Here is a 13,054-nt window from a genome sequence, read left to right as displayed (position 1 = left end):
GTCAGCACAGCGAGCGCAAGAGTTCCTGATAGCGCAGTAATGTCAGTCGAGTGTCCTTTCCTTTGACACTTCGCATCACTAACGGGTGGAGAGGATGAAAATTCGGACTCACCGTTCACCAAACGCTTTGACTGGCAACCTGAGCTACGGGTTGACGGCCCACGTAATTGGGAGCGCTCAGAGTAATACGATGCCGTACTCGGCTTTGTTGTGCCGAGAGACGCGACAAAGGGCACCCGTCAACTCAACTCCACTTGATGTACGTGATATCGGTGGAAGATCAAGCATAAACATTTGCTTATAAGGACCGCATCGATCCCGAAGATCATGAGTTTCTTTCCTCTCCATCCCATCAGCTTCAATCATTTCCCGCCTCGGGCATTTCAGTCTTTTAATCACACTCTCTTTACCAACACTCTTTGGTATTACGAGCCTCCCACAGGTCTTTAGTAACATTTTTCAAAATGCTCTACCCTCTCGCTCTCGTTGCCCTCGCGGGTCTTAGCTCTGCTTCGCCCACTGTCCAACCCATCGACTTCGATGCCATCGTGGCTGCTGCCACTCCCACACTTGTTGGCCCTCCCGCCACTGCCACCGGTCAAACCGGCGTCTACAACGCTGTCGCTGCCTCTTCGTCTGCTGCCGTTGCTGTTACTGGTGTTGCTTCTGCCAGTGCCACCGCCTCTGTCGTTGCCCGCAACCTTGAGGCTCTTGAGGCTCGCAGTCTCGAGAAGCGTACTTACTGCTTCCTCTGGTTCTGCTGGGGAGCCCCTGCCACCACCACTTCTGCCAAGGCTGCCACTTCCACGTCTTGCACCACCTCCACCACCGCCAAGGCTGTTGTCACCACCACTTCGGCCACTCCCGTGATTACATCGGCCGCTTCGACCATCACCGTCCCTTCCAGCTGCACCCCCATCAGCTGGACCAACACCTTCGCGTTTACTACCGCGACTGGCTGTGCTGCGCCCTTCGAAGTCGGCACCTACTGCGGATTCATTAACCCTGAGGACCCTTGCGCCCCTCAGCCTGCCGGCAGCGGTCCTCAGGTCCAGCCTGACACTGCCAGCGCCTTCCAGGCCTACGCTCCTTTCCACTCCATGGCCTCGAACGCTCCTACTCCTACCGGATACGCTCAGACCTTCAAGGACCTCGGTGCCTCTGTCAACGCCAACAGCTACCTCGGCCTGTACACTCTCACCTCCTACGACGTTGCTCAGTGCGCTGCTTACTGCGACAAGACCGACCTTTGCACTGGTATCAACATCTACATTGAGCGTGACCCCTCTATCAACCCCGACAAGTGCTCTTGCCAGAACCCTTCGTCCATCACCAACTACAAGTGCACTCTCTGGGGATCTGGCGTTGACAGCGCTGCCGCCACCAACACTGGTCAGACCCGTGACAGCTTCCAGGTCGTCATCGCCGGCTCCAACGGCTACCAGAAGACCAACAACACCACTCCTACTACTCCTTCCGGCTGGACCAACCCCCAGAGCTGCGGTGGTGTTACTCACAGCCACCCTTCCACCTGCATTGGCCAGAAGTTCTTTCCTGGTCCCTTCGATGTCAGCGTTTGCGCCGCTTACGCTGCTTCTCAGAACACTGTCAACTACAAGTCTCTTGGTCTGTCCTCTTGGGCCAGCTGGTTGGGCTACAGCCCCCTGAAGTGCAACTTCTTCAACGCCTTCATGATCAAGCAGAACGGTGTTGCCAAGGGTACCTACTGCAGTCTCTTTTCCCAGCAGTACAGCCCCTCTGCTGCCTCTTACAGCCCTGGTGTGTCTGGAAGCATCAGCTGGAGTGTTGAGAGCAGCTGGAGTTTCTGCTCTGCTTAAGAGCTTTCTCTCTTTCAATACCTTATTCTTATCTCCCGTCGAGCATGACAAGACACATCGGCGATTATTGTTTAATGGTTTACCTTTGTAATTTATTATAGAATTTGTCGCGACCAAAATAGACGTTCCTTACCTGATTTAAATCCATTGCATCAACCCTCAATCGTGTCTTCCGCTGGTGAGCTATGAAATAGCTTTCTTCGCTCAATAGCGAGGTACACGAACCTTGTCAAGATCCGGCGCATCCATCCCATCTACCCTTGAGATTGAAACATTGTTCTTCCCAGGTAACAAATTGCAATGCAAGGTACTGTTACCCGCAGTATCGGTACCGTTACTCGCTGTAGGCAGGAAAGCAATGATTTGCTCATTGCCATTACATGTGACCGCCGCATACCGCTGCTGAGCTCCACCAACAGCATGCGTCTACACAATCGTCACTTTCTTGGCTGATCGTGCGTCCAACCCCGAAAACTCAACGCTTCCCAGGTTAGTCACCGACTTCCCGTTACTACATCCAATGCAGCTTCTGTCTAAGGCACCGTCGTCAAGCTGAGCCGTTTCGGCCTCATATTCTCTGTACTCTGGGGCTTCTCTCCAACTTTCTGTTTTGGCATCAAGTATCCAACTATCTCTCCACTTCAGGGAGACATTGGTCTCTTTGATCTCGAGGGGTAGCCAGATGTATGTACTGCGCAGCAAATTGTTGCTCTGCCACCGGTCGCCCATGTAAATGAACTGATCCTTTCCCAGAGGAAGGACGAAAGTGGTTTGGCTCGAAAAGGTCCCTGATCCCACAGGGGCAAACGGCTCCCACGCCGACCATGGCCCACTTAGAGACTTGGAGTAACTGTAAAGCTGCGGCTGTTGTGAGCTAGGCTTCGGAAAAAGCAGTGAAACACCTACGTTGTCATTTGCCTTCCAACCGGACAGAGTACTCCCGAACATAAAGTAGTACCCATTATGATGGATGAGAGCAGGAGACTCCACATTGTCGCCTTCCCAAAGGTGAATGTTCTCAGTGACGTTCAGATAATCAGATGAAAGCTTCACAATACGCAATCCGTTCGGTCGCTGCGGCTACCCGTCAGACATTCTGTCATAATCAATTGTTTCCAATACTACTCACGTCTTCAGTAAGCAGGTATCCGGATCCATCGTCATCTTGATACATCCCAATATCACGGCTCTGTTGACCAAGAGGACGAAATCCCCCCTTGTACTCGTAGGGGCCACAAATTTGGTCAGCTGTAGCAACGCCCACCCTAGCATCCTTCCGTACTGCTAGATCATCTGTAGCCTCGCCATTGTCGATGTGGGCGTACATGACATACTTCCTAGTCTTTCTGTTGTAAAGGACCTTAGGGCGTTCCACGATACGTTTTGTCTTCAGGTCCGGAATCGAGTCGTTTCGAGAGAGAGCTGCACCCTCGTACCTCCACTCGACAAGGTTTTGGGATGAATAGCATGACACACTCTGAAAATACGCTGTGGAGTCCTTGTCCTCGCCGAGCATATAGTATGTTCTTCCAACCTTGTTAATACCTGCACCGTGAGCTTGAATATGCTTCCCAGTGTTGATCTAAGGAAACGTGAGCCTAGACCGGATCATTCCGCCATGAATTTTTCACTCACGTCAGTCCATGTTGCCCCTGGAACAATCTCAAGTTCTTCGGTAGTCGCCAGGTCATCTTCTCGTTGGGAAGGAAAGTGAAGCGTTGTTGCCTGGCTGGAGCCCAGCACAAGAAAAAGGAGGTAGAATTCCGGTTTCATTTTCATGACTATATTCGAGCCAACTTGAGCATGTAGCGAAGAAAAGACAGCTTTTTGCTTTACAGAAGTAGGTAGTTGATGGCTGAAATCAGAAAAATGGACAGAGGGATACTCGGGTAATCGTGGGAAGTGCATACCTCGGGTCAATAGTCTCTGTACCGAGATTAAGCTGTCCGGTAGAAAGCTGAGCAGCCCATCCCACCGGCCGGCCGGGTGTAGATCAGTTGTGGCCCCGCACCATCGCCTGCTTGAAGATGTTCCTCCAATAACGAATGGTGAACGGGCTACTCCGGCTACCCAAATCCATTCGAAGTCTCGATTGAGTAATTGCAAAAGCGTAGAGTAGTTCGGAGGCGGGCTCGGAGCCTATGTGTTTGCACATCGCTGCGCCCCCACGCGGGGTCCCGACGCCTCTTCTCGGGATGCGGAGGAAGAGCGGCGGAGCTGTTCATCCAACTCCCCTTACATGTACTCAGCCAATGCAGGTACCTACCCATGATTTTCTTCATTTCAATTTTGAGTCAAATTGTGATGTCGTAGGATATCGTAACGAAATGCATAAGCTTATCGCTGTTCTCTTGCTCGTCAGCGGGGTTGTCAGGGCTCAAGATAATGTCGTTCATCTCGACTATGGCTCATTCCTCGGGCATTTTGATGAACAGTACAAATACACGACATGGCAGAAAATCCCATACGCGGCACCACCAACGGGACAAAATCGGTTTCGCGCCCCGCAACCTCCGGTCAAACAAAAGGGTCTCTATGATTCAAGGGAGAAGTTCAGCGCTTGTCCACAGGGCACGGTATGTCTCGTCCAGTCAGCACACATGAGCCATCTAACGTCATCAGTCTGGTGGGTCCGAAGATTGCTTGTGTCTAGGCCTCTTTGGCCGGCCATGGGCGGAAGGTCAACCGTTGCGCCCTACCGTTGTCGTTTTCCATGGTGGAGGCTTTGTTGGAGGAAGTGGGAGCTTTGGAACCCCGCCAACCTCCTATCCTATTCTCAACGTCTCAGACCCAGACATGATGTTTGTCTATCCGCATTACCGGCTTAATGCTTTTGGATTCCTCGCTGGTGTACAAGTGAAGAATGACCTGACCGCAGATTTCAACGTAGGTCTACTTGACCAAAGAGCCTGTTTGAGATGGGTCCAACGGTACGGCCGATCTTTTGGGGGAGACCCGAGCAACGTGACCATCTGGGGTCAAAGTGCAGGTGGAGGTAGTGTCATCGCGCAGATTATTGCGAAGCAGGAGCGCCCATCACTATTTCACAAAGCCGCAGCCTCGAGCCCATTCTGGCCCAAGGTGTACCGATGGAACAGCACACAAGCTCAAGGCATGTACGATGAACTCGCTAGCCTCGCCGGCTGCATTGGACCCAATAGTCTTGGGTGTCTAAGGAACGTTTCTGCTCGCGCCCTTCAGAACGCTAGTTTCGCCGTTCAAAACCAAAATTTGTACACCACATCGACGTACAACTGGGGTCCAGTTCTAGATGATTCCTTCCTTCCCAAGTCACTTTCACAAAGGACCGATAGCCCTCTCAGTCATTTAAAGACGGCATTCACTGTGTACACGACTCACGATGCGAAGAAGTTTATTCCCACGGGACTTGGAAAGATGGCTGGCGATGCTTCTTCCTTGTTTAACTCGAGTAATGCAAGTTTCGATCAATGGCTCAAGGGCTTCTTGCCAGGTCTATCTTCGAAAGACAGACAGCAAGTCAGAACACATTACCCGCAAGATGGAAGCACCGAAACCATATCCTACTCGAATAACTTTGATCGCGCAAGCCTGGTTTATCGAGACTCTGTTCTCGCTTGTCCTGCACTTTGGATATCAGCGTCTGCAACAAATGAGGGGTGGCTGACAGAATACGCTGTCTCCCCAGCAGGGCATGCTCAAGATGGATGGTGGTGGAACTCTGTGACAGGAAAGCAATATGATGATGTCCTGAAGTACGAGACATATGTCGGTAAGTACTCGTCGACTGTGATAGAAAGCTTACACTTGGGATAATAAAAAGTGAGATAGGGGCATTCAAGTCGTACTTTTCAACTGGCGACCCAAACCAGCATAGGCTTAGAGAGCTGAGAGGCCCACCTGTGCTTAAAAGACTCGCTCAACAGGAATGGGTGGTAGAAGACTCCGGATTCAGGGCTTCAGATAGCAGCCAGTTGCAGGAACGTTGCAAATTCTGGAGAAGAGTGGCTGGGAAGATCCCTCTGTAGAGCATCAGGTTTGAGTTTAGGTTTGAATGCAAGGAACTCAGTTACCCTTACAACCCTTTATTCTGAGCGTGAAAATGATCAGGTGTGGACCCAAGTGTAATGCGCCGTTGGCTGTTTGCATCACTCCCAAGCTACGAGAGGCGGCGGGAAACAAGGTCGTTTCGAAGATGTCACATCTACTTTGAGAGGAACACCCAGTGGTCGAGCATCTGCCCTAGAACCCTTTTTGGACTCCGTTGAGAATGTCATACACAGTGACTTGTCTTTTGTGGTTGCACTTAAAAACAACATGTCATCGTTCAACGAAGCGCACCACAATGTTATGAGATTGAGAGTGTTAGGTTGGCAGGGTACAATTATATACACAAAAGCACATTTTCACCAAGCTTTTCATGAGTCCTAATTCCGATTGGGAACTGATACAGCTTGCAAAAGGGACAGCGAAACCGTAGTAAGACGCCGTTGTATCCAATTTGCCGATGGCCCATCAACCAAACCTGGTACCCCATGTGTAGTGGTCTACTCGTCGCCGGTGGCAAAGTCGCCGGCTGCGATTAGCTTGCTCAATGCGTCGTTGGAAGTGAAGTACTCGGACATGTCAGATCTCTTCTGGAGCAAAAGATCCAAAACCATGCGACCGAAAACCTTGGAGCCGGCAGAGTTAAGATGGGTCCGATCGGTTCCCGCGTCGCCGTAGTCTTGGAAAGTTAGTGATCGTTCGTGGCGACCTAAGGACCTGAAATTCACTTACTGTAGTACTGCGCGTTTTCCTGTCCGATGGCGTTGACATAGTTGGTGCTTGCGAGGGTGAGGTCGAGATAATATGCGCCCGCGTCCTTCGCCGCGGCGATGGCCTTGCCACGCCACTCGACGAAGTCCTCTCTGACTTTGCCGTCAACGAAGAGGCGACGGGTGAGAGGCGTGATAACGATCTATCATCATCATTATCATCATTAGTATATAGGTTGTGCGCATGCTTTCGAGATGTTCTTACCGCCTTGCCTCCAGCATCTTGAATATCGGTAACCATTTGCACTATGTATGCACGATACTCGTCAAGGCTGAGGTACTTCTGATCGTTATGACCGAACTGCATGGGAACAATGGGTCGGTATTCTTCCTTGGCCTCCTCAATTGTCTCGAGTAGATCCTTCCATCGCCCGTTGCTCTGCCACGAAGAGGTCGAAGTGCCACTCTTGGCACGATTCTCCCCTTTGGCATCTCCAGTCAAGTAGTCCAAGAAACCAGTTCCCCAACCGGCGTTGGCAGTCACAGTCGAGTCTCCAATCAGGATAAAATAGGGTGGCTTGGTAGCCCGCTCGGGGAGAACGGTGGCTATGCCAAAGTTGGCAGCAGCCAGGAGTACGGAGGCAACCAGTGCGAGCTTCATGACGGTAAAGGTTATTGCGCGGTAGGTCCTTCAGAATGAAGCTTGAAAATGGTGATGAGATAATGGATGAGAAGCGAGACTGTCGACGTAAGGTGTCGTGGCCTTGCATTAAATACTTTTGCAAAGGATCGTTACGTTTGTTAGTTTCAATCTCTTGACGGCGTGCTAAATATCGCGCCTTGAGTTGTCGCGGCATTTGCCTTAACGGGTATGTGAGATTGCTCAATTACATGCCGGCCACGCAAGACTGAGAATTGTCATGATAAGATCTTCTACGACATCCATGATGTCTGCACCATCCCCAAAAGCTGGTGTCATGAATACTCCGGAGAAGCGGATGCATACGTTGGACGCACATTTAGCAGTAGTTATCCCAATATGGCAATGCACTGGCAACAGCTCGGCATACCTTGGACCGTCAGAAGGAGTATTTGTTTCCATCAGAAGAGACGTACGAAACAAAAGCGCTTAGGCTTGGGGAAACGGAGGAATCGTAGCGGGCCCGGGTTTTTGGACGGGTCTATCCAACCATGGGTATTATGTACTAGCATCGTTAACGGAGTGCTCCGTTTCGACGTGATTCGATCGCGATCATCACCAACACAACGTATACCCCCATTCTTTGGATACAACAGACCAATTTGTGAGCTGTTGTTGGGTAAAGAAATGCTACTTAATTTTCATGTGTGAAATTCTATCTCGAAATGTCTGTGACCTTGGCAGTCTATCGTCGTGTCCTTTTTGTTTCCTTTTGCCCAACTCTCTGGTGCTGCAAGCATGAAGCCGGAGGCTCATTTGTACTTTGACGGTAGGTAATGTCTCCTAACGTCTTGTGCACAATTCGGAGTTTCCCGCTGGCCGAAGGACATGCCGGATGCTACACAATTCATATCCTCACGATCGACAAATGACACCATTAGAAATCAAACCACACAAACTTCCACCAGCTACAACGGGAAAGATTGCTTGATTGAGAAATTTGGTTTAGCACGTTACATACTCGAATTCTGAAGGGCTCTGAATTGTCACTCTGCCTCCGAAATATGAAAGGTCTGGTTTGAACTCGTGGAGGGCCGAATCCGTTCCATTCTGTGCAACCTGTCGACATTCGACTCGTATCTCATCTTGAACTTGCAACTCCAAATACCTTGACAATGCTGTCTTATGCTTCGATCGTCGCCTTGGGCTTGATTAGTTCAGCCTCTGGGGCAATTTGGTTCAACGCACCGGCAACCGTTCCGCAAGGAAGTGGGATAGTGGTGTCGCCATCATTCGTGTCTTACTCGATTGAGTTGTCATATCTACCAGACTACGCTGGTAAGTTATCGACCGAAGACCCGTCAAGAAGACACTGACTCATATTTGGCAGGTAACAAATCAGTCCCAAACACGTTTTCGGAGAATTTGTTGGAGCAGTTTCGCAAATTCAGTGGAGATGATCGCCCAACCATCCGCGTGGGTGGATCAAGCCAGGATAGAGTTGGCTATGATCCAGACCTCCAGGTTTCCCGTGTTCTCGAGGGGAGTGGCGATCTTCCCGCTAGGCTCACAATAGGACCAACGTTCTTTGAGTCTCTCAACACTTTTACTGACACTCGCTTCATCTATAGTCTCAACATGAAGCGCTCAGTCCAGAACGAGACACACTACCAGAACATGCTCGACACTGTTGCCGCCGCCTGTAGGGCCTTGTCCAACAACAATCTGCTCGGTTGGTCCTATGGTAATGAGCCAAACTTGTATGGGTTTGACAATTGGTATCCCGCTGATTACACAGCGGCGTGGCTGAAGGGTACTCGAGATGCAAAAAAGGTTCTCGAGGACAAGTGCCCAGACCTTGCCGATGACGACAAGTTCCGCTGGCTTACGCCATCACCTTCCAGCTTGTCATCAGGACACGTGAACATTCCACACATCATGGAGGCGGGCATTGACGAGGATGGCTCAGTCTATTTCCTTGGGGCTCACAGGTACGATTTCCGCATGCATCAATGCAACCAACAAGCAGCTGACATGGGTCCAGCTACATGGGAAACGGACGAGAACCTGTAAACAAGCAGGCCAAGCTCATGAACCATACTTCTGTGGAAGGTTCCATTAACCGGCATGTAAGCCTGATGAAGAAACTCGTCAACTACACACAGCCGTATTCGATAAGCGAGACCAACAGTTTGTATGGGGCTGGCAGAGCTGGTGTGTCGAACACTTTTGGAGCTGCTTTGTGGGCCTTGGACTTCAGTCTGCATGCCGCAGCCAAGAACATCACCCGTCTGAACTTCCATATGGGCAGAGACTATCGCTATTCGGCTTGGCAGCCTGTACAGACATCCAAACAGGACATTGGAACAAAGGCACCCTATTACGGCAACCTGGCAACTGCAGCCATCCTGGGTCGTCTGGGTGAGGACAAGGTTCAGGTTGCGAATCTCCCAGCTACTGGATACGGGGCCGAATCTGCGTAGGGCATTTACCACTCTGGAAAGCTTGCCAAGGTGGCTGTCCTGAACATGGCCGAATACAACTTCACAGCTAGCGGTAATGCAACCGAGACTGAGCTCAACAAAGCCAAGCGTAGCAACCACAGCTTTTCCATCAACCTCGACAGTAGTTTCAATGGCAAGACTGCTACGGTGCGTCGTCTCATCGCTCCGGGCGCTGACTCGATTACTGGGATCACATGGGATGGATACACCTTCAACTATGACGTTGACAATGGCAAGGCTGTGCGTGTCTCAAACGTCACTGTTGGCGAGGAGGTTGCTGTTAGCGATGGCAAAGCGACCCTTTCTATCGCTGACAGCAGTGCCGTGGTTCTTGAGTTTTGAGCATAGAGTGCGCATTGCGGGTTTTTTTAATTCGAATGGATTCTTCGCAGACGGCAGCTAACCTCAACGTAGCTGCGTATTGCTTCATATGAAACACGAGAGGGTTGGAATGGCACGATTTGTATGAATTCATTCGGACTACTAGGGCAACGAAGCAGTTAACCGGGCTTGACCCGGTGATCCACATCGAGACCTGCACTCTTCGATCTATGTAACTTCTCATTCTGCACCTGAATGTGACATGAACTTGACGATGTTGCAGCTCTTTCTCGGGCCCGTTGCTGAGTGAAGAGCTCTTCTGAAAATCTCCAGCAACTGGTCTGGGTCTTCCATCCCTACGCTGAACCGAACAAGGTACGGATCTACACCTAAACTGGATGCCCATTCTAGCTCCTTCATGTGAGCAAGAATGACATACGGTGATGTCAATGTGAAGTTCGTACCCAGACTAGGCCCCTTCGCTCCATCCATGTTGTCGTAAAAGGTGACGGCATCTTGCTTGCGATGAAACATCACGGACATTAGGGCCCCGTACCCACCACCAGGCATTCTACAGGCTTCATAGTTCGATTTGTCGCCGTTGTACTTCGGATAATACACTCTCTTGATCAACGGACTGGCCAGCAGTAATTTTGCAACAGCCTCCGCGTTGATATTCATTTGACGAATGCGTGTAGTAAAGTCGCGACTATTCCTTTCCATCAAGATGACGTCCTCCGGCCAGTATGTGTCTTTGTACTCTCTCTCCGCGATCGCTTTTAGACAGGGATAGTAACGGCCTGTTGGACTGAAGACGGCAGAACCTCCAGTGACATTGCATGCGCCAGAGAAGAACTTGGTGAGAGAGGTGACCACCACGTCCGCATATTGAAGAACATTGACGTTGGCGAAAGTTCCAATCGTTTCATCCACCACAATGGCAAAGTCGTACTTGTCCGCGAGCGACCGGATGCGCTTGAGATTAGGACATGTGAGCAACGGGTTACCAGGAAACTCGCAAAAGAGGGCCAAATATCGTTCCCCACGCTCAAGCCGATGCTGGATATCGTCCAGCTCAACCTCGGTAGCGTTGCCGTAGAAGACACACCCAGGACCAAATTTCTCGAGTATCTTCAAGGTATCCACATAGGGGAATCCGAAGCTTATGCTCTTCATGTTCCCACGTGTGCCGAGAAGGAATTGGTGGGTGTGAAATATGGCACTCATTCCGGTCGGGAAGATGAAGACGTCGTCAGTCAAGTCATGAGTACTGGAGCTGCGTGGTCCTACTTCGATCGTAGTCCCGCTCTCTGCGTGTGCATTGAGATGGGGCCTCAGCATACTGGCGATACGTTGTTGAAGTACTTCTTTGGCTTTTTTGGAATCGCTTAGGAGGATCTCGACTTCCTGACCAAACCCCTTTTTCGCACAAGGCATGGGTTCTTGCCGCATGATGCCTCGTAATGGTTGGCTGATTCCCGATTCTGAAGAAGACAAAATCTCTTTCTTCGATTCTGGGGGATAATAGAGCGGGGGACCATGGCTGTTCATCTGTTTCGTCGACTGGACGCGATATTCTGGTACAAGTAGAGCCTGCTGGAGGAGACAATGGCAGAACTCCGCTCGTCTACTGGAAACACCGAGTCCACTATGCTGCCAAAACTGTTTTGCATACTTGAAAGCGTCCGGGTGAAAAAAGACAGCCGATATTGACGGGGAAAGCGGTTTCCAGTAAACAGCATCCGGATTGGAGTCATCCACGACTAAAGCGACAGTCTCAATACCAACAAGGGCAGGGGCTGGAGCATGAGCGTGCAGGAATTCTACACACAGCTGGGCAGCATATTCGTTGGGAAATAGCATGGCTCGTTGTCCTGGTATATGGCTGAAGTTTGAAGCAACAATCTGAGCGAAGGATTCTATGCTTCTGTGGATGAAGAATCTCGGGTACCCTGTGAGCATGTTGTCGACGACCCATCTCTCCCCCGTCGCCCAGCCAACATTAGACTCCCATGTCGGTAGAGAAACGCTCACGGCCTGGAGAAGTAGAAGTGGTCAGAAAATGCAACCTGACAGGTTTGATAGGCGTAACGGGAACTGACATGGTCTGTATGAGGGGGAATCGACTCTCCCAAAGGCAGTTGTCCCATTGCTTACACGTTGAAAAGGGTTGCCGAGACTCGAACATCATACAAAGCAGAGTTTGCAACAGCCGGGGGAAACATCGCCCTTTTTAAACGGCTGAGTCCACCCCAGGTAAGACAGCCAAGGATCGCCCCAAAAGCGGACAGCAAGAATTCCAACTCCTCATGGTTCTGTGGCACTTTGGTTTCACTGACGCCACAAGTGGGGATACGAGGTATTATGGTCACCAGAATGTTCAATGAAACTCTCCAGTGAGACTAAAATGGATGGAGTAGTGATGAGAGACTACTAAATTATTCTGGTGGACGAAGCTATTGGCTAAGGTCCACTTGGGGAAGGCATCATGCTTTATTTACTACGACGATGGGTAGTTCTGCGAAATCTGGAAACGTTTGCGGGGAGGTGGAACGAATTGGCCGGAAAATTGCTCCGAGACACAACATGCGGCTGTGAGACAACGAGGGGATGACGGCAAGCAGGTACGAGATGACGCGTAGCCGGATAGGGCGTAACCAGGCGATGATCCACAAGGGAATAGAAAGCAAATAATATTCCCTTTGGTTATATAGATGTGAGTCCAGAAGAGGACCGACCTGTTGTGGTGCCACTGAAACATTGTTGGAGCTCATATCTACTTGACCTAGCTTTAGCCATGCTTCAAGCTTGTGCAGCCCTAATCATACACATCGAAGAAGTCGCTATGAGATTAGGTTGGTCGCAGAGGTCTCTTGAAATTGGTTTTTGAGTTATCATGCTACACGAATAACTCGTATGTCCCATCACGATTCGCACCCAGGATACTCACGCAGTTGTGTGATTTAAGGCAATCTGACAAGTCACCTTGCACTATGGAAAGACTTCCTCGGGCCC

The 13,054-nt window shown here is 50.5% G+C and overlaps 6 protein-coding genes across 6 annotated transcripts; 3 read left to right on the top strand and 3 right to left on the bottom strand.

Annotated features, from left to right (window-relative positions):
* Nucleotides 1–464: 464 nt before the first annotated feature.
* On the top strand, nt 465–1,838 carry CGCS363_v009960 (uncharacterized protein; the record flags this gene model as incomplete). The annotated part of the gene is made up of 1 exon (XM_036641809.1): nt 465–1,838. The coding sequence occupies one exon, from the start codon at nt 465–467 to the stop codon at nt 1,836–1,838; it is 1,374 nt and encodes a 457-aa protein (XP_036492897.1).
* Nucleotides 1,839–2,264: 426 nt separating this feature from the next.
* Nucleotides 2,265–3,611, bottom strand: CGCS363_v009959 (uncharacterized protein; the record flags this gene model as incomplete). Its single annotated transcript, XM_036641808.1, has 4 exons — nt 2,265–2,696; nt 2,745–2,912; nt 2,968–3,420; nt 3,474–3,611. 4 exons carry the CDS (start codon nt 3,609–3,611, stop codon nt 2,265–2,267), a joined length of 1,191 nt encoding a protein of 396 aa, XP_036493200.1.
* A 554-nt stretch (nt 3,612–4,165) lies between these two features.
* patB-0 (Carboxylesterase patB) lies at nt 4,166–5,648 on the top strand (the record flags this gene model as incomplete). Its single annotated transcript, XM_036641807.1, has 3 exons — nt 4,166–4,414; nt 4,461–5,589; nt 5,641–5,648. 3 exons carry the CDS (start codon nt 4,166–4,168, stop codon nt 5,646–5,648), a joined length of 1,386 nt encoding a protein of 461 aa, XP_036493791.1.
* A 716-nt stretch (nt 5,649–6,364) lies between these two features.
* Nucleotides 6,365–7,235, bottom strand: rhgT-0 (Rhamnogalacturonan acetylesterase RhgT; the record flags this gene model as incomplete). The annotated part of the gene is made up of 3 exons (XM_036641806.1): nt 6,365–6,543; nt 6,597–6,777; nt 6,840–7,235. The coding sequence occupies 3 exons, from the start codon at nt 7,233–7,235 to the stop codon at nt 6,365–6,367; spliced, it is 756 nt and encodes a 251-aa protein (XP_036493773.1).
* A 1,154-nt stretch (nt 7,236–8,389) lies between these two features.
* Nucleotides 8,390–9,697, top strand: CGCS363_v009956 (Beta-glucuronidase; the record flags this gene model as incomplete). Its single annotated transcript, XM_036641805.1, has 3 exons — nt 8,390–8,552; nt 8,605–9,205; nt 9,259–9,697. The coding sequence occupies 3 exons, from the start codon at nt 8,390–8,392 to the stop codon at nt 9,695–9,697; spliced, it is 1,203 nt and encodes a 400-aa protein (XP_036493774.1).
* Nucleotides 9,698–10,279: 582 nt separating this feature from the next.
* Nucleotides 10,280–11,215, bottom strand: met-7-0 (Cystathionine gamma-synthase; the record flags this gene model as incomplete). The annotated part of the gene is made up of 1 exon (XM_036641804.1): nt 10,280–11,215. The coding sequence occupies one exon, from the start codon at nt 11,213–11,215 to the stop codon at nt 10,280–10,282; it is 936 nt and encodes a 311-aa protein (XP_036493775.1).
* Between the last annotated feature and the right edge of the window lie 1,839 nt (nt 11,216–13,054).

This window comes from Colletotrichum siamense, assembly GCF_013390195.1.
Source record: "Colletotrichum siamense strain Cg363 chromosome Unknown KSG_Cg363_contig06, whole genome shotgun sequence".
NCBI classification, from domain to species: domain Eukaryota; kingdom Fungi; phylum Ascomycota; class Sordariomycetes; order Glomerellales; family Glomerellaceae; genus Colletotrichum; species Colletotrichum siamense.
Note: the sequence above shows the minus strand (reverse complement) of the source record. Positions and strands in the feature narration are given on the sequence as shown.